At 43.8% G+C, this 19703-nt stretch overlaps 1 protein-coding gene across 3 annotated transcripts in view; it reads right to left on the bottom strand.

The window, feature by feature from the left end:
• The window catches only part of CRB1 (crumbs cell polarity complex component 1), a 126247-nt gene that overhangs the window by 16011 nt on the left and 90533 nt on the right, over positions 1 to 19703 (bottom strand). For all 3 annotated transcript variants that reach the window (XM_077332727.1, XM_077332728.1, XM_077332729.1), the window contains 5 exons: positions 16405 to 16958; positions 14386 to 14551; positions 9456 to 10362; positions 7397 to 7525; positions 5337 to 5463 (listed from right to left, as the gene is read on the bottom strand). In XM_077332727.1, coding sequence (XP_077188842.1) covers positions 5337 to 5463; positions 7397 to 7525; positions 9456 to 10362; positions 14386 to 14551; positions 16405 to 16958 — 1883 coding nt within the window. The remainder of the gene's footprint in view (positions 1 to 5336; positions 5464 to 7396; positions 7526 to 9455; positions 10363 to 14385; positions 14552 to 16404; positions 16959 to 19703) is intronic.

Raw genomic sequence — 19703 nt, 5'->3', positions numbered from 1 at the left:
AGCTGAGTTACAAATTCTTAGCTCATAGTTCTGTATTCTACTCACCACACTAGTTCTTAAATAGCACTGCCTGAATACAGGCACCCAGCCTAAGTCATACCAGCTTAATGCAGGAGCTGTGATATATATATATAGTTGTCCTCTGCTTATGAGTGCTGGAAATTCATTCTGAAGAACAATGCAGATCCATATGTACATTTTGGTGGAGTGACATTTAAAGAAATAGAATCATAGAATCATGGAGTTGGAAGGGGCCATACAGGCCATCTAGTCCAACCCCCTGCTCAACGCAGGATCAGCCCTAAGCAACCTAAAGCATCCAAGAAAAGCGTGTATCCAGCCTTTGCTTGGACTGCCAGTGATTACAGCCTTCTTATTGATTGGGCACCTAGTGGAAAAGTATCTTATGAGATTGTATGTTAGATCCTCGAAAGAGAGAGGGCCTGTTTCTGCCTGCTGCTTCTTGAGAATTACTCAGAGGGTTTAGAGATAATGAAGTGTGTTTATGTTAAGATTGGGTCAACCAACTTTTGCTTTTTTTGCATCAAGGTCTAAGTTAAAGAAATGGTCTGCTCTCTTGCATGAGATTTTCACTGCCCTGAGCTGGAGCTTGTGCATCTGTGTTTGTTCATATGTGTATGCTTGGATCCATCCTTCCTGCTGCAGTCTTCTGCACTGCATTCGGCTCTGTGTCCAGTGGACCTTTAATGCTCAAGAAAAGCTTTGGGAAGGGGTTACATGAGGCTCCAAGGTAGTGGGGGGGGGGAGGCGCTCTGGGAAGTAGTTCGGTGTACAACTTATCGAATTCAATGTAATATGAACATCACTTGGTTGTGGTTTGGGGTGAATGCATTGTTTACTCCTTGGGCACAAGTTAAGCCTGTCATTTTTGCAGGGTTAGGATTGCTGATGACTCAGAAAAGCCATTGACTAAGGGGCATGTCTTGCTTATGCATTCTCCTTCTAGCATTAGGAAAATTGGGAAAAAGAGAGGGAGAGAGATTAAAATTTAAGCAGAGAAATCCCAAGTGATTTTTGTTTCTGATGACATTTGGTGAAATCAAAATAGTAGGCACTAAATGTATTCTGGAATTAGAAATGAAGGGTTTCTATCCTGAGGGAGAGCTCTCTTTCCTGGAAGACACCAGTCTCGAGAGATGTTTAAATAATCACATACCTCAGGGGTTGGGTGTAATGCCATGCAGAAAGTCTGAGCTTCAGATTTCTAGGTAAGAATTTTCTGAAGTGTAAACATTTTTGAATCATGGCACGCTTAAAACAAATGAGAATGTATGCATTAGGAGGAACACAAAAATTGAAGAGATAGATGAGACAAAGGCAGAAAGTTTATTGCATGTATGGCAGGAAAGCTATAAACACAAAGAAGTTTAAGAGAACAATATGCATGTACATGAGAAGAGAATGTGGTCTTGATGGCAAAGAGAAGACATTCTTCACAATCATAGAGAAAAGTAGAAAAGAAACCCTGTATTGATGCTCTTCTACAGCCATTAGTGATCCTGTTACAGATAACACACACACACATATGTATATATGTATATACATATACACACACAGTTTCTCTCAACCATGAGGTGCTGTTTTTGATAATCTTTTTTTCATCACATGCAATAGCAATGGAGCATGTAAGGAAATACGTTTGAGAGTTATACATCTCTTCCTAATTTCATGGTTCATTATACCAACGTGAAATGTATCTGATTTGCATAGATGCCTTTGAGACATATGACTCTCATCCATGTTGTTTTCTAAAGGGCCAATTTATAATGCTATATATTTATGTTATGTCACTAGTGCTTACTATGATTCTTTAAAACAGTGGTCCCCTACCTTTCTGAGGCTGGGGACCGGCAGGGCATCGGGCCGCGCCCACGCGGACTGCGCCCGCTCATCGGGCCGCACCCCCGCGGGCTGCACCCCCGCGGGCCACGCCCGCGCATCGGGCCGCACCCGCACGGGCCACGCCCGCGCATCGGCCCGCGCCTGCACAGCCACGCGGCCTGGCCCTGATTCCCTCTCCCCGCCCTCCCGCAGTAAGAAGCTTCCCGGGCTGCAAGCTTGCGGCCTGGGAAGTTTTTTAGTGGGGGGGCGGGGAGAGGGAGCCGCGGCCCGGCGCCATGGCCTTCCCGGCACGCGGCCCGCAGGTTGGGGACCACTGCTTTAAAATAAGATAGTCCAGTATTATCAACCCATGACAGATGGGGGTAAGAGAAATCTCTTAACTATGTAGGTATGATCCATGGTTGAGCTGTTTGATCCTTCAATCTCTTCAGCCTTAGAATCCTAAACCTGGACAAGGAATGGACGAACTGTAGCTCTCCAGCTGTCCATGGACTACAATTACCATGAGCTAGCATGTAGTCCATGGACATCTAGAGAGCTACAGTTCCACTACCTAGCTCTGGACTATGATCCTTCATAGTTCTCTCCCAAGAATTTGTTTCCATCTGAAAGACCATCTACTTCCATAGGATTCCATTTACTCTATGAGATCAGATGATTTCATCTTCAATGTATGACTGGGCAGATATCTTCCATTATTTTATTGTTTTGGAATTTTATTCTGCATGACAGTCCACTAATGTCTAAAAGTATGCAAGTGCAATTTGCCAAAACCATTGGGTTCTTTTGGACCCTCCTCCCCATCTTTCCAGTATAAAAATGTACTCTGAAAAACATCAGCTTCCATGTGATCATATATATTGGTGTCAAGGTTTTTTTCTCTCCAGTCTGATACTGAAATACATGTGTCTACAGCCACAAAAGCCATATATACGCAATATTGTAAGGACTACTTTTTGAATGCTTTAATAATGTGCACATGCAAGGTATGTTTCTCCAACTTCACCCTTTTTCTCTTTTTTCCTCTTGCTCTAGAAACAGAATTAGATAGCATCTGGAGCCAGCCAGCAGGCCTGTGTCATTCTTGTTCTGAGATTCCTTCCTGCTGATTAGTTTCTGGGTCCAGTTCAAATTGATTGTGCTTACCTCTAAAGCTCTTAATGAGCTGGTAGGAGCACATAATTGAAGGATCTCCTGCTTCATTTTTTCCACTAGGGTCTTTTGTTAGACCTGTCCTCCAGCTGCTGCATTGGTTGTCAATGGAATTCCGGATCAAGTTTAAGGTCTTGGTTCTAACCTTCAAGGCCTTATGGGGTCTGGGACCTGCATATCTGAGGGACTGCCTTTCCCTGTATGCCCCCAAAATAATGCTATGATCTAATGTCAACAGGTTGGTGGTTCCTGCCCTGAAATATGCCTGGCCTTTTCAGACTTGGTTCCAACCTGGTAGAATTAGGTGCCAGCCAACATCCAGACCCTGATGAAACTACTTAAGTTCTGCAGGGCCTGTAAAATGGCACTATTCCATCAGGCTTATGATTGAGGTCAGAACAAGTAAATATAATCATAGCAGCCTCTCTCCTTCCCTCTTTAGGACATGCCACCAATGAGCACATGGCTAAGAAGCGGGGGAAATGAAGCATTATGAAACATTATTTACTGCTTTTGTTATTTTATTGTATTTTAAACAGAAGTTAAATATGTTGTAAACTACCCTAAGCCTTTTCACGGGGGGGGGGGTGATTTATAAATTTGATAAATAGTCCAAGGCATGTTTGGCAACAGCTGGACTGGAGCCTTTTCCGTGTTGCCATCCCACGTCTCTGGAACAGCCTCCTAGTGGGGGTGGAGGTCTTCAGAGAGCTTTTGGGGCTGTCTGCGCTAGGGCAGATCTGCTAATGGGAACATGAAATGTTTCTAGACTGGTTATAGTGTTTTTTATAGCTGTTGTTATTAATATTTGTCATATAATTTTTTTAAAAAAATTATTTCTTGAAATGTTTATTTTTATTGTGAACATTTGTATCCAGCCTTTACAGGCAATGAGGGCTCTCAGGGCAGTGAGCAATTAAAAACTAAGTTTAAAAACAACACACACATGAACACATATATAAAAAATAAACATAAACAGGAAGGAGGGTCAGTAAAAGAAAGCCAAATGAAACAATAAAAAATTATTCCGTCACGGGTAGAATAATGAAAGGGGGGGGGGCAGACAGATGTCCCTCATTATGTTGTTGAAAAGGTAGACATGTAAATATTTGAAATAAAATAAATAAAATAATTATTAGGAGGTGAAACATTTTTTGCCCTGAATTACAATTTGGAGTACATATCATTTGTACAACAAAAAGGTTCACTTTAGGAGTACACAAGAGTTAGAATTGCCCACTGTCCTAAGACTCACTCCTTTGTGTTTCTATATGAATTAATGATCTGGGTGTACCTCTTGTTTAGAAAGAAGCCCTCCTAGTCACTCATGTAAAGACCAATAAGAAACCTTCCGATGTAACATCAGTGGAATGAAACAGAGTTGATTGGAAAGAGGAACGCCACAGCAGTTTCTCTTGCCATGCCAAGATTACCTCTTTACTCAATATTAGAAGGATAGTGAAGCCCAATGAAATTGCTTTTGTACACTAGAAAAAGTGTCAGATTGAGGAGATCCAATTACACACAATGGAAATATTTTCATATATTAAGACACCCCAGAAAAAAGTATTTTGAATTATGATTGCTATTGCTTTTCTGAATCCTAACCTAGTTTCACAATCTTCAGATTGTTGCCCTGCTAAATATAGCCCACCTGGCATTGGCCAGAGCCTAGGCTGCTGCTGCTTCTTTTGGACCAGAGCTTGTCCCACCCTACAGACCACTAGAGCAGTGGTCCCCAACCTTTTTCAGGCTGGGGACCGGGGGGAGGGGGACAAGGAGGCCCGGGGGCTGGGGGGGAGGGAGGCGGCAGCTCCACACCTGCGTGTTTGTGCCCGCTGGCGCCCACTGCAACGCGGCACTCACTGCACCAGGGCCTGGGAGCATTAAGCGCCGTGCCCTGGGAGGGGGAGGGAGGCGCGCCCACGCCTGCGCCTCCCTCCCCCCTGCTGCGGCCTGGTACCGAGGGTTCCACGACTGGACTAGAGCATTTAGTGGCGTGTAGGCTGCAGCCATTTGAGAATAGGAGAGTCATTTGGAGTTTTATAGTACATTTTATTTAAAATAAAATTATTTGTAAGCCACCTTGAGCTACAAGGAAAAGGTAGGGCATATATATGTTAATTACCACTGTTTGGTCAAGGCAACTTATGTTGTGCTTCAATGGCTTTAACCCGCTAGCGCTGCACTGCCTGCTATTAAACGTCCGGCTCATTCCACTCCACAGCTGGTCCGTCATCCATATGCAGAATGAGGTAGGAAAGAAGCTGAAAGAAGTTTTGCCACAGCAAGAGAGAGGCAAATAAGGAGATGTCGCTTACATCAACCTCGCAGCGTTCACCAGCATGGTGTATGTCACAGATGCAGCGGAATTTGTTGAACAAGTTCTGGCAGAGGCCTCCGTTAAGGCATGGATCAGACATGCACTCGTTAATGTCCTCTTCACACCTGTGGGGTTAAAGGAAGACCAACATTTGGAACAGACAGGAATGGAAAAGATAGTAAGACTTGGCTCTTTCTTCTGAATGATTCCTGTGTAATATTTGGGACAGGTGAAATTAAACAGTGGCCTTCATTGCCCCTGTACTAAGAGCACTGGTGTCATTTTGGGGTTTTTAAAATGTTTTGTTTCCAAGGGAAAAAACCAGGAAGGGAGGAGAAAGGGGAGAAAATGGGAGATGGTGATCAAAATGGAGAAGGTTTTTCTTAATAAAAGGAATCCCTGTGTTTCCAGTTGGAGTTAAATGAAAAGGCTGAATTGCTCAGAAAGCAGGCATAGGCATAGTGCTGTTGTTTCCCAATACTTTAAATGTTGAACTCAGATTTAAAAAAATAAATAGCAAAAGTGATTTTCTCATTAAATCTATTACCATCCAACCTCTCCTTGAATGAGCCCAGGCAGCATAGGCCCTCACATTATCCTCACAATGACCCTGTTACATAAATTAGGCTGAGAAAGAGTTTGTGGCCCAAATTCACATACTGAATTTAGTGCTCAAGGGGGATTGAAACTCTGGCCTCTCAGCTTCTAACCTGGTCCTGTAGCTACTACTCCACACGATAAAATCCTAGCCCCTGTCGAGGAGGGCTCGGTGTCTTGCATTTATGTCCAAAAGTGCCTCCCTAAACAGTGATTACTAATTTTAGAAATTCTTCTTGTTAAGCCAGAATGCAGGAAGAACGGCATGAAGGGCAGAGTTAAAATTTCAGAACATGAAAGGACCAGAGAGGGAGACAGTCTCTCATTCCTAAACTGAAGGAAAATTGGCTGCCAGTAAACCTCCCCATCTCCCTTGCTTCTCCTTCAGTCAGATTTGCAGCCTCCCGAGGCAGCCTTTTTTTTAAAGGCAAAATGTCAGGAGAAAGGTACATGCTTTTCTGAGGTGTGTGTCTCCAACCACTGGCCTCTGGGTACTCATTTAATTTCCATATATACTAATGGAAAATGAAGATTAATAATAATGAATAGCAGTTAAAATGGAGATGGAACTTCCCTTCTATACCTGAGCAATTAAGAGTTTTCTAGAATGAAAACTGTCCCTTAAATTTGCAATGTGGCATCTGGTAGTGTAGCAAAGACTTCCGCTATAGACCTAGGTCATCGGAAGCGTTTTTAGGATTGCGGATTATGGTGGGGGTGCAACGGAAATTGAGGCAGGAAAGGGGTTCCAGCTGTGTCATTATGCATATCAAATGGGGTAAGCCTATCGAAAGGCTTAAGGGGGTGGCAGGTTACAGTGGATGAGTGATAGGATTGTGAGTGTCCTGCATAGTGAAGGGGGTTGGACTACAGGACCCATGAGGCCCCTTCCAGCTCTATGATTCTTGATTCTAAATGCTCCCTGGTGAGCTCTGATGAAGCTCAGTGTACCCAGTGGTTTCGTATCCACTTCTGCACAAGCAAAAGATGGCTTCACTTCAGATTCAAGAGTTACCTGCAATGTGCAAGGGATACAGTCATGGATCTGAAGTGGAACCACCTAACAAAGAAACTCTGTCCGCACACTGCATCCTGTGACTCTCTGAATCAATGCTGACATACACTTGCATAGGAGTCATGTTGTTCAGGCTTCCTAGGATGCTTGGGTTTGAATGGACTCCCATACAACACAGAAACCTCCTTGCACAGAGAAAATTAGGATCTCAAGGGGAAAACTATGTGAACTCTGCTACTTTTTGTTGTGTATTTTCTCTCTTGCTTTTTTTTTAACTATGGTAGGTAGCTTCTAAGATGGCCACCCCTTTTGAAAATTGTGGCAAAAGGAAAATTACAAACTATAGTACGCAGATCCTGTCATGAGCAACTAGAGCTGCAGAGGCCACTGTGTGACCAGTTTGCACAGCCCCTGACTCATGCATCTGATATCTCAAAGGATCTCACCGTGGTCCCGTAAAGCCTGGGAGGCACATGCATTCTAAATGTCCTTGGAGCTCAGTACAGTTGCCGTAGTTGTAGCAGGTAAGGTTCTCTTTCTCGTTTCCACAGACTGTATAAGGTAGTCTCCTGTATCTGAAATGAAACAACAGTTGACATGTGCTTAGCACCCCCCTCTCTTTTTTCTGCAAAGCTTGATTTCTAGCTAGCATCTATGGTTCACCTTTAGACAGGTTTTGAATTTGCTTGTGATTTGCCTCAGTTACAGTCACAAGCGTGAGCACATGGGATGATGCCTATTCTGGTAGCAGACCGCCCTCTATCCGGTCTGATCCCAACAACAACGTCCACTTCATACCTAAGATGCTAGGGAGTTTGGATATGACTGAATAATGGGACTTTACCACCATGGCCTGAAAAAATATCCCCTGCCCCATTTTTAAGTATCCAGCCTAGGGAAAAATTATGGAGAGCTCAAAATTGTGTCTTTTCTTTTTGTACATTACTCCAGTCTCCAATGTGGTGCAGTGCGCTAAACATTAAACCATTTCCCATGCTGCTGATTCCCTGAAGACAGACATGAGCAGACGCCCATCCAGTCTGATTTTTAGAAAGAATTTCAGTCCACTTTTCACTGCCCAAACGAGTCGCAAAGCGGCTTACAACCACCTTCCCTTCCTCCCCCACAACAGAGACCCTGTGAGGTAGGTGTGGCTGAGAGAGCCCTGACAGGACTGCTCGGTCAGAACAGCACTATTAGGGCAGTGAAGAGCCCAAGGTGACCCTGCTGGCTGCTTGTGGAGGAGGAGTGGGGAATCAAACCCAGGCTGTCAGATTAGAAGCTGTTCTCATGGGTCCAGCAGTGATCTGTCTTGCAACAGCTAGTACATTACAGATTTGAAATACCACTGCATGTCTGAGTGGTCATTAAAGGAAACCAAAAAGGACTTTTTCAAGAGTCCTCTTTTGAGGAGAGGTAGATATGTGCCTAACCCCTTCCCCATTCCAAATTGCCTTTTCAGTGCTTTGAAAGCATCTGGGGTCCTCTTGTGTGTCAGGAACCCTGTGAGGAGAAACAGCTGAGAGTGGAATTCAAAGAAAGTGGTTGATCCAGGAAGGCTTGGAGTGACCTATTCTCCCGTCTCAGCTGCTTCTCACTTCAAAGTACTCCCCGCCCCCAAGCCTTTATTTAAATTTACAAAAATAAAAAGTAGGTTACAGGTATTTGTATTTAACATGGAATTTACGTCCTTAAAAGCAACAGGCTAGAGGGCTGCAGCTATTTATGATGAGCTGGACCCAGTCTCTTTTTGTGGTTTGGCTGGCTGGTTGAGGCAGGTACACATTACCCTACTGAGAGTATCAGCTACTGCCTTGTAGAAAATGAACTGATTAGTACTTATACCCAGTCAAAACAAAGCATGAATGGATATACATTGATCGGTTCACGTTCATTCTTTATTATCTACATCTCTCCTGTTCCTTCCCTGTTTGGGTTGAAAATGCTCCCTTCTCATGGTTATTTCTTTTACCGTTCAATTTAAGATTATCCTTAGGACAGGCACAGGGATGTGTCATTTTTTGCCTGTAACTGCATAAAGTACGTAAGTAGTTAAGGATAAGCAAGGATGGGTAGCATATATACCCACCAAGTTAACAGATTTCATTACGGTGAAACTTTCAGTAGTGTAGATACCAATTAGAAGCAGAAGGAGTTGGTTTTAATACCATGCTTTTCACTGGTCCAAGGAGTCTCAAAGCAGCTTACAATAGCCTTCCCTTCCTCTCCCCACGACAACCCCGTGAAGTAGGGGAGGCTGAGAGAGCTCTGGCAGGACTACTCTGTGATAACAGCACTATCAAGACTGTGACTAGCCGAAGGTCACCCAGCTGCCTGCATGTGGTGGAGTGGGGAATCAAACCCGGCTCACCAGATAAGAAGCCACCACTCTTAACCACTACGCCAATCTGTAGATGAGTAGTTAAACCTCTGCATTATTAAAGAACTCAAAAAAGAATGATGTTGGTGATGGGTGAATTCCTCCATGGTGCTTCATTGCCATACCTGCAAAACCTTCCGGTGAAATTTCCTGCACACAGGCAGGAATAGCCATTCACCCCATCTATACAGGTGGCCCCGTTGGCGCATAGGTGGCCACGGCAGTCATCTATGTCTTCCTCGCATCTCACCCCTTGGTATCCAGGATCACATGTACACTTGTACGAGTCAATTCCATCATGGCAGCTTCCATGCACGCAAGGGTTTGGTGCACATTCGTCAATGTTACTTTCGCAGTGAGTTCCAGTCCACCCCTTGGCACACGTGCAACCATAGTAAGTATAAAAGTCTTCACATATCCCGTCATGCGTACATGGATTCAAGCTGCAGTAGTCCAATTCTAGACATCCTGTGACAACAGAACCAGCAGATACCTTGAGGAATTGTTCCTCTTGTGGTTTTTTAGTGTGGCCTTCAGCATTGTCAAAGTACGAGAGATGAATGCCGCTGATTTCTACGGTGCTCATGCACCCTCTTAGACCATCTAAGCTGTCGAAGGCTTTGTCAGCCAGATAGATGTCTGTCTCTTCTCTCAGGAAGTTGAGGCTCCCTGTGGCAACTGTACTCGTCGCACTGTCTTGCTCATCATCTATATCAACGTGCCATCTTGAGGACTGGGATAAAGGCTCTGTCATCGAGAAGGTCACCTGGTGCCACTTCCCATCACTCACTGGCTGAGAGCTAGTCAGGTTCAGCGTATAGAAAGTGTTACCACTTTGCAGCTGAAACACTAACTTAGTATTCTGGATGCTGATGGCGAGGAACTCTGGCTCCTTCTCGGCATAAAGCAGGATCACATCTGTGTCTCTAGTGCGAAAGCCAAAGACTATATTAGTGAGGTCTCTCCTGATCTTCCCGTTGCCTCTATAGAATAATGCAGTGCTTCTCCCACTAAAAACAGCATTGGTGACACCTGGACAGAGATGGCAAAAGACATTAAGAGTACATGCACTTGACTTGGGAACACATGCTGTGCTTCACATTGATTTCAAAACAGAATTTACTGCAGTAAGGCTCAGTTTAAACATAATGCAAAACCCTTTTTTTAAGCTAAACCAACTATAGTTTGATTATCTGAATGCAGCCCACTCCACCAACCCAGGACCCACAACCATGGCTTCAAGTTGACTTCTAAACCACGGTTAGTTTTAAATATGGTTTGCATGATGCACAAAACTAGACCTCCTGGCTTGCTCCTTGCTTGGTCCTTCATGCAATCCCTGGCTATGGACACATCTAGCCAGAGTGGAACTGATGAAACAGCACTTGCCAAAGCAAATCTGGACCTGAACAATCCCATAAGAGCCAAATCTTGGTTTTACTAACTAATCACTGTTAAAATAAAGCATGGTTATTATGTCTGAGTTGAGCCTATCTATTCCTGAAAGAGGATTTACAGTGAAATCCTCATATACACATAGGGATAGGACAAAGCACATAATTTGGTGGGACAGCACATGTCTTATAAACAGAATGTTGTTTGCAACTGTTGTTGGGCACTTGACAAGCCAAGTTTAAAACAAAGGAACTCAAGTAAGAAAGGCCCTTGTCCTGTCTTGGTTGGAGAACCACTGCCAGTTAGATTAGGCCTAGATCAGTGGTTCTCAACCTTCCTAATGCCCTTCAATACAGTTCCTCATGTTGGGGTGACCCCCAACCATTAAATTATGCAAGTGTTCTTTCACAGAAATTAAACTGAAATGGACCAATGGCGTCAGTTGAACAATCATGATTATATATAAATTGATTATGATTCATGATTATATATAAATTGTTTTTTTTCCGGGGTTTCTCAGTTCAGTTCTGCCTCTTGTCCCACCATGCCAATCTCGCTCTTTTCCGCTGCTCCAGACAGATGAATGCTCTATCTTGATCTACCCCACAAGGCTGTTGTGTGGATGAAATGGAAGAGGAGCAATGTTGGCCACTTTGGGACCCCCTTGGAGAGAAGAGCTGCTCGTCATTCCGTGACCCCTGTGAAAGGGTTGTTCGACCCCCAAAGGGATCCCGTCCCCTAGGTTGAGAACCTCAGGCCTAGATGATCCAGTGCTGTACCTCAGTATAAGCCAACTTCATCTGTTCAGCTTTCATTATTCACTGCCTTCAGAAACTTAAATTGGGTGGAAAGGCAACATGCAAATATTTTAAATAAAGAAATATGCTGTATACTTCTGAAAGTAAACTTCTTAATGCCTCAGTGCATTGGCATTGGGAGGGAGGGTGTCTTAGAGAAACCAGAGTTTTCTCAGAAGCTTCCCAAGGGCTTCCTAATGACCAGAGCTGCAATGATGGTCAACACATGCCATAAAGTAGTTGGCTCATTACTACAGATGTTCTCCACCATAGGCAAGAAGTGTAACAAGTGCCCTGTGGCGTGGTCTGGTTTTATGGGGTGCAATGATAATGTCTAATAGACCTGGAGATGCTCTGCTTGACCAGGCAGCGCAGATGGGAGCATTCCCAGGCACCTTCTATGGCATATATGCATACAGATTAATGTGTCCCTGAAACTGGGAAGCTTGAAACTACAGCAGCGTAAACCACTGCCTCTATTTTCTCACGTAGAAAAGGAATTGGGGTTTTGAACAGATTTCTCTAAACCTGGTTTCAGTCCTGTTGCTCCCACTCTTTGTGGGACTGATGCAGAAATAATACTTACTGCATTACTGGACAGTCTTGACACTGCACTAAAATTGTGACTACTATGTTGTCTACTACTACTACTATATCATATTGACTGCTGAATCATACATAGGACTGAAGCTTAAAAGAAACAAATTCCAAGCTGGGCAAGTCTTGTGGCAGCTGCCACTGAGTATGGTAAGTACTCCCTTCACGTGTGTGTGTTAAGGCAGGGGTAGTCAACCTGTGGTCCTCCAGATGTTCATGGACTACAATTCCCATGAGCCCCTGCCAGCAAACAATTCATGGAAGTTGTAGCCCACGAACATCTGGAGGACCACAGATTGACTACCCCTGTGTTAAGGGACTCATTCCAGGGCCTTTCCCCCCTCCCAGTGCTCTCTTGTCTTCTGAAGAAACAGAACAGGTGGGAAATGTTGATGCCTGCCTCCCCAAGCACCACAGACCAGATCCATATTGCCCCACACTGCTTCTTAGAGGGTTCCCTATCTTGCAAATGGGCCTGGCCCTGCAGCCAGCACTACAACCTGGCCCATACTGGTTGCAGGCAGAAGCTGTGTGTGGAAGAGGGAGAAGCTAAAAACAGAGGATCAGATAAACACAGGTTGGCTATTGGGTGGGAATGCAGGAAGGGAGCAGGAAAAGAGTTATGGGGGCTTCAGAAAAGGGAAAGAGGAAAGGAAGAATGTGAAGTCTCCAGAAGTCCCTGTAAATTTCTGTTTGTCTTTCTAAGCAAGTCCTTCCTGAATGACTGGAAACTATAAAGAGAGGAAAGTGCAGAATGGCTACTTTTTTTCCTTTTATGGATTTTGCTCTGCAGTTTTCCCTAGTGCTATAATATTATGCACTTGGTAAACTAAAGAAACAGACCACTTGTTGGAATTCCAGTCAGCAAGTAATTTGGTGAAGTCAGACCTGAGAGGCTGTTGTTAAGCTGTTTAAACAGCTGAGCTGTGCCTGTGTGTTCATTAGTGGCTTCAAGTGGTCACTGGTGAGGTTGCATGGAATTCTGAGCCATGTGCTCTGGGGATTGCTTGGCCTCAGCTGGGTTCCCACCCACTTCCTCTGTCTTCAGGAAGAGCCACTCAGTGTGCTCTGCAGAGGCAAGCAAGCAGCCACCATCAGGTCACCCACCTCATGCAGGGTTTAAGGGTTGCCACCTTGCTAAAGGCAACAGCTGCCAGTTTGCAGAAGCTCCCATCCACCTTGCATGAGGCAGAGGCTGCTGGCTTGTGATAGCAGCAATTACTCCTGCCTGCCTCAGATGAGGTGCTGGCTGTCCTATGTAAGGTAAGTCTCACCTTGCTGAGGCTGGATAGCTGTGTAGGAAGAAAACGAAAAATGGAATGAACTTGGAGTCTGCAATGTTGGCAACTATCCAGAGGCGTGTAGAGTTCTGTTGTTACTGAGTAGGCTACTGATTGCAATCAAGGCCATCTGTATTTGAAGTTTTCATTGCTTGAAAAGGGGTGGGCTTGGACCCCTTTGGCATCTCAATGGCATCTCAGCTATTTTCTGAGTCTTGGATGATTTTATTAATCGCACTGAACTCAAGTTGTTAGGCTTGTTATTCCCCATAATATTCCACTGTCTCCTAGAGTTAAAATCTGAATATGGTGTTTGAGTTTCCCCAAATTAGCATGATGGTTACAACCTCAATTCAGCTTTTATTCAGCATAATAATCAGCCAAATCTAATGGAAGTGAATGGGAGCTTGGTGTTAGCCTTGCTTGAGTAATATTCTTCTATTTCCTTCATTTAAACATGTTAAATTACTAGATAATGCTTTCTATCAGTCAAGAGTAGGAATGCATACTCCACAGGGTAAAGAGATTTTTTTAGAAATTTACCTTTTACGTTAGGAGGCAACACCAGGAGCTCAGGATATAATCTCGTGTTGCCTCTTTTTAAAAGGCCCATTAACACCTCACCAAACTAAAAATATTTTTGAGAATTGCAAACCTAATCACTTTAAGGTGAGTTGGTGTCATCATGGAAATTTGTCAATACATGTTTTTTGGCCATAGCTATAATGCCTTTAGCTTTTTTTTAGAACAATGAATAATTTTTAATGCTTCAGTCTAAAATAGGTTAACTGTTCTGAGGCCACGCAGGTGAGGACACAATAAAGAAATGTAATAAATAAACAAACAGAACTGTCCCCCTTGTTTTGCTTTAGAACCAAACAAATATGTGAGTTGTGAGTACAATTATATCACTAGACCCATTTGGGGAAACTGTGTTCCAAAGGAAGTAGGGATGATTGAGGCGGAGTGGTGGTGGAAATACTTGCATTCGAATCCTTGATACACCAGCTGACACTGGACTTCTCCAGGGCATGGATTGAGTTCACACCATTTCACTTCTTCGCAAGCTTTCCCAGCTGTATTTGGTGGGCATGAGCAAGTGAAGTCATCCCAGATCGAATAGCAAATGCCGCCATTTTGGCAGGGGTTGAGCTGAACAAGAAAGATAGTAGTAAACCATGAGCAACAGTACCGTCTGTTGCAAACAAGTTAAGAGACTGTGGTGCAAGAGAGAATTTGTCTGTTCCTCCTAGGTATGTTCCAGGTATCCTTTAAAGTGTGCATGCATTATAGGCCATGGCTACGCTGCTCTAACATAGGAAAGGAGAGGAAACAGGATATATTTAGAACTGTCCCTTTTAGTTGTTAGGCTGTGTGTGGTTGGATGTTATCAGTTGGAATTATTGATTCTGCAATATACCTTTTCTGTAGTGGGACAAATACATTTTCTTGTGGTAAACTGTGGCATGTATGTTGCAGGTAAAATTGTGGTGAACTGGCAGGGGGCATATTTTATAGCATGCCAATAGGTTAGAAAACTACTTTGACTTTAGAAAAATACCCTATGTGCAATGTGTGTTTTTACAGTAACAATGCTTTCTCAGTATGCAACATGTATTTATTCATCACACTTCTTTTAGCCCACCTTCTCTTGCTGTAAACACAAAGGCTATAATCACAACAAAATCCATGTAACACCTTTGATGAGGGCCAAAAAAATGATAAACACAAACACAAAAAAGTTTGGAAAATGTTTTTTTTAGCTCCCCCTAATAAATGCTATCACATAGATTTCGTTTCTTGTCCTGGATTTCGTGTGGGCCAATACGGCTGTTTGCCACTTTTTTTGTAAATGCATGGACAGGCAACACTTGCAATAACCTGTAAAATTAATCTCCAAAAGCTCAAAACATTAACAGCTAACCCTAATGTTTTCCACAAATATAATCCACCATTTATATATACTAGTTTCTACTAAAGTTCCACTTGAAAAGGACCCTTCTGGGAGTGGGCCAGGTTTTATGAGTACCTCCTTGCTTCTTCTAGAAACCGTTCCATAGTGTCCGAGCCGTTCTTGTTATTAGAGCCAGCTTGGATGGCGGCCAGAGGAATGGCTCTGCCACAGGGCTCCAACAGGAGGCAATTTGGAGAGGGCTGAACGTGACATGCAGTTTAATACCAGGGGGGGAAAGCCCTTCAGTAGATGGTGAGAGCATCTGCCCCATCACTAGCCAATGTGCACTTGACCTTACTACGGCACAGAACCCTGTCTGTTCAACAGCACCCTGTCTTCATGCCTCACCAAGAGGATCTTGGTGAAAATAGAACTAGCACAAGTAAAAAGAGTCAGCCATTATAAGAAGAAACATTTTTAAAAAAATCAAGATAGGACTGAAACAATAGGTGTTTTGAATGAAGCCTATATTGTAAATCACAGTACATAAACCCCCATAAATCACCTCATGTAATTCAAGAAGGGTATTGTTGATAAACCCATTATTTTTATACAATGTGAAATAAGAACTATGGGAAGGGCCAGGTGACTTCATGTAGTTGCCATCCACACTGAGTTTGCTCTTGTGTTTGTATTGTGCTGCGACATTCTTCAATACTTAAGCGTTTTTATGGGCCTTGTTTCCAGATCTGATGCCCATAGCATGCTATATGATCACCCCAGTTTGAAAGTCTGCTTTCTCAGTAATTATGAGAATATTTTGGTTTGAAAACTACAGCAAGTTCAAGTTGCCCTTAATGAATAGCAGGTTTGCTACCTGGTTATCATTACCTTGCTGTTTAAAGGCCCTGTGTCCAGCCCCCCAGATGTTTTCTGGTATCGGTACCCGCAAATTGTGTGGCTGCTTGGCAAAATCTGATCTCGCTTGCCTGTTTCGGATCTGGTGTTAAGATATTCTTGCTGTCACATGCTGTTTTGGAGTGCTGCTAGTTCAAAAGAGAATTCTGTGTTGCAAACATGGAAACGGCACTTTGAGAAACAGCTCCCTTACCTTGCAGAGGTTGTCTCCAGTGCAGCCCGGGGCTATGTTGATCAGTGTTCTGTTGTTGACGACAGAATTCGATGAAGTACTGACAGGAAAGAATTCCAGCGGTTGGTTGCTCAGTCTTAAATCTTGGACACAACCTTTGAAATACCCACCGTTTGCACTGGTGTCTCGTTCGTCTGGTAACCCTCCAACATACAGAGTTTCTCTGCTTTGGATTTCTGTGACCGGCATAGAGATGTAGCCCAGATTTTGAGATGACTGGAATAGTTCAGCCTTGTTTGGCTCTGTTTTTAAGGATATTAAATAGAAATGACCATCATTCACAGCCTGAGTTCCTATGAGTTTGTTGGAACTTGAGCCTGACATGACGAGCTTCCCGTCTTCCAACCAGACCTTTAGATACACGGATGAATTGTTCCCCAGAGCCAATAACAAACTGGAAGGCTTGCGTGTCCGTACAAACATTGATATTGTCACAGCTTCGCGGCCACTACTTTTAATAGAAAAAGCAGCATACCCTGTGGATTCCTCATGTCCAAATCTTCCTGGGGTGTATTCTTGAGTATGTGTGACAAAAAGGAAAAGAGAAAATTATACATCTTTAAGACAGGAATTGATATTGCAAAAAGATGAGGAACGTCATCTGGTGGGATTAATTAAATGCCTATTGACGTTGTAGAGCAGGCTACAATGACTAGCTTACCTGTCCACTTTCAGCACAGCTGTCAAGCCTGTTTTTAGAATAACTAACTTCAGGTTATTAGAGACTCAGAGGGCTGAGTCAGTACAGAGGAAGCGGGAGGAAAATGGGGCAGATCCAGAATGGAATGTGAAGGATAAAGGGACATAGCCAGGGCAGAATCTTCTGCATCAGGGATGGAGACGGTCATCAAAATTTGGCCGTCTATCACGGGAACGTTTTAGATTTTCAAATGTACTCGCTTCCCCCCCCCCACTTAAGTGCTGGTCATCTAAAAGGACACAATCCCTCTGGTTGGCAAAATAACTTACATGTTTACTGTATTGCAGTCAGGAAGGTTATTTTCTGTAACAAGCTCAGGTAGGGGTGTGTGTGTGTGTGTGTGTGTGTGTGTGTGTGTGTGTGTGGAATTGGTATACTGCAAGCTCCATCATAGAGTCTAGCTGGCCAGTGTAGGGGCTTTGTAGTCTGGGTCAATCATAGGGGCCAGTGTTACATAGCCCCATTCCCATTTGTCCCTGAAGAGAGCACTGCAGAGACCTGAGCACACACAACTTCAGGTATCTCTGTAGAACATCTCACAGTCTAAGGAAATTTGATCCAAGTCCTGATATTCCTGGCATTCACAGTTTGAACCAGCTGGAGAGGTTTGCTGTGAAAACACTGCCTGGCACAAGGTGATCAGGATTATACCAGACCTGCTTTGTATTGCTGGATAAACAGTACTGCTGTTCAGGGGGACTTTTTTCAAAAGACCTTAAAGCATAAAGATGCTCCAAGATTTTCCACCATACACATGGAGACAACCATTTCCCCTCTATGTATATTAGTATGCATACAGTTGAGTACTCAACCCAGGCTTTCTCAACCAGGGTTTCATGAAACCTTAGTATTTCTTGATGGTCTTGGAAGGGTTGCCCAAATGGGTGGGAGTTAATTAATTTTTTAATATATTTTTTTAAATTTGTTAAACATTTATTGGGTGATTTGACTATATATGGCCATGTTCATCTCCCCCCCCCCCCAATGGCCAATGATGGACCTGGAGGGGGTGGGAAGGGAGGGGCCATGGGTTGTTCTGTACCCAACTATGCTTTCTAACCATATTCTGCATGAAACCAGTTCTGGGTTTCTTGAAGCCTGAAGAATTATTCAGGTATTTCTCAATGGTAATTTTTTTTTAAAGGCTGACCTAATCAATGCTGTTGTCCCCCTCCCCCACCAGCCATCTGCAGTGTTTTGCTCTGAACGAATGTACTAGATTGTGACATGCTGATCAAATATTTTCCTCCCTCTGTATTTTAGGTGTTACCACATTTCTGCTAAAAAAATCTTTTCAGTTGGCATTTGTCCCAGCAGATCCAGTTGCAAAGATTTCCTATTGATAGGTTTGCTGTATTGAAGTGTCCTATCTTCTATTCTTAGGCTCAAGAAAGAAACCGACATAGCCCATTGACTTTCTGGACCTGAAATAGATCTCAGTGTGACTCAAATACTAGTAATGTTTAAATAGACCCCCCCCCTTTCTCCAATCTCAGTAATTTAAGTAAAATTGGTAAACTTAATTCCTGGATAGGGATTTCAATCATCGTAATATATCACATTGTTATCCTGGCCTATCTCAGGGAGGTGGTTTCCTGTCCCCTGGTTTCCCTCACAACAACCCTGTGAGGTAGATTGGGCTGAGAGGGGGTGAGTGGCCCAAGGTCCCTCCACAAACTTCCATGGCAGAGTGGAGATTCAAACCTGCATCTCTCCAGTCCTAGTTCAGCATTCTAGCCACCCCACTACAAGTTACTTCCATCTATCATTCTTAAGGTATAGGAAAGACTGGTGATGTTTCCTTTCATGCTATTGTTATTGTTTCCTGAACCTTGGCAGCTCTGACATGGGAAGGAGCTGCACCACTGACGTAACCAGCACACAACTTCTTTATAGCCAATCCAGGTGTCTCATGTGGTTTAATCATGAAGTAGCTCCCATTTCACCAGAGCAGTATCTGGAGAGCTCATAGGAAGTACTCAAAATGTTATAAAATAATTAGCGTGAAGGGATAGGGTTGCATTTAAGCAGCTTCCATGCTATGCTAGTGTATCAACAGACTATACAGATCACCAGTATGGTGTAGAATGTGAGGCTTAGGACCTGAGAGACCCAGGTTCAAATTAGATTGCCCGCTCTGGCTTGGGAAATATCTGGAGACGTTGGGAGTGGACAGAATTTGGGACTGGGAGTATGCTATGGAGTATATTCAGTGGAGTATAATGCTATGGAGTCCACCTTCCAAAGCAGTCATTTTCTCCAGGGGAACTGATCATGGTTGCCTAGAGATGAGCTGTAAAACTGGGAGATCCACCTGGGGACAGGCATCCCTAGGTTCAAATCACTGTTCTGCCATGGAATCTCTTCGGTGATCTTAGGACAGTCACACAAACTCAGCTTAATCTGCTTTGCAGCACTCCTGAGGAAATGAAAATGGAGGAGAGGAGACCCTTTGGAGGAGAGCCCATTGTGGATAGAGGTGAGGGGTAGGGGAGGTACCCGAAGCAGCCAGCGCCGCGGTGTGGAGGGGGAGGGGAGGTGCGGGCGCTGGCATACCGGT

This window comes from Paroedura picta, chromosome 4 (assembly GCF_049243985.1).
Source record: "Paroedura picta isolate Pp20150507F chromosome 4, Ppicta_v3.0, whole genome shotgun sequence".
Lineage (NCBI taxonomy): Eukaryota > Metazoa > Chordata > Lepidosauria > Squamata > Gekkonidae > Paroedura > Paroedura picta.
Note: the sequence above shows the minus strand (reverse complement) of the source record. Positions and strands in the feature narration are given on the sequence as shown.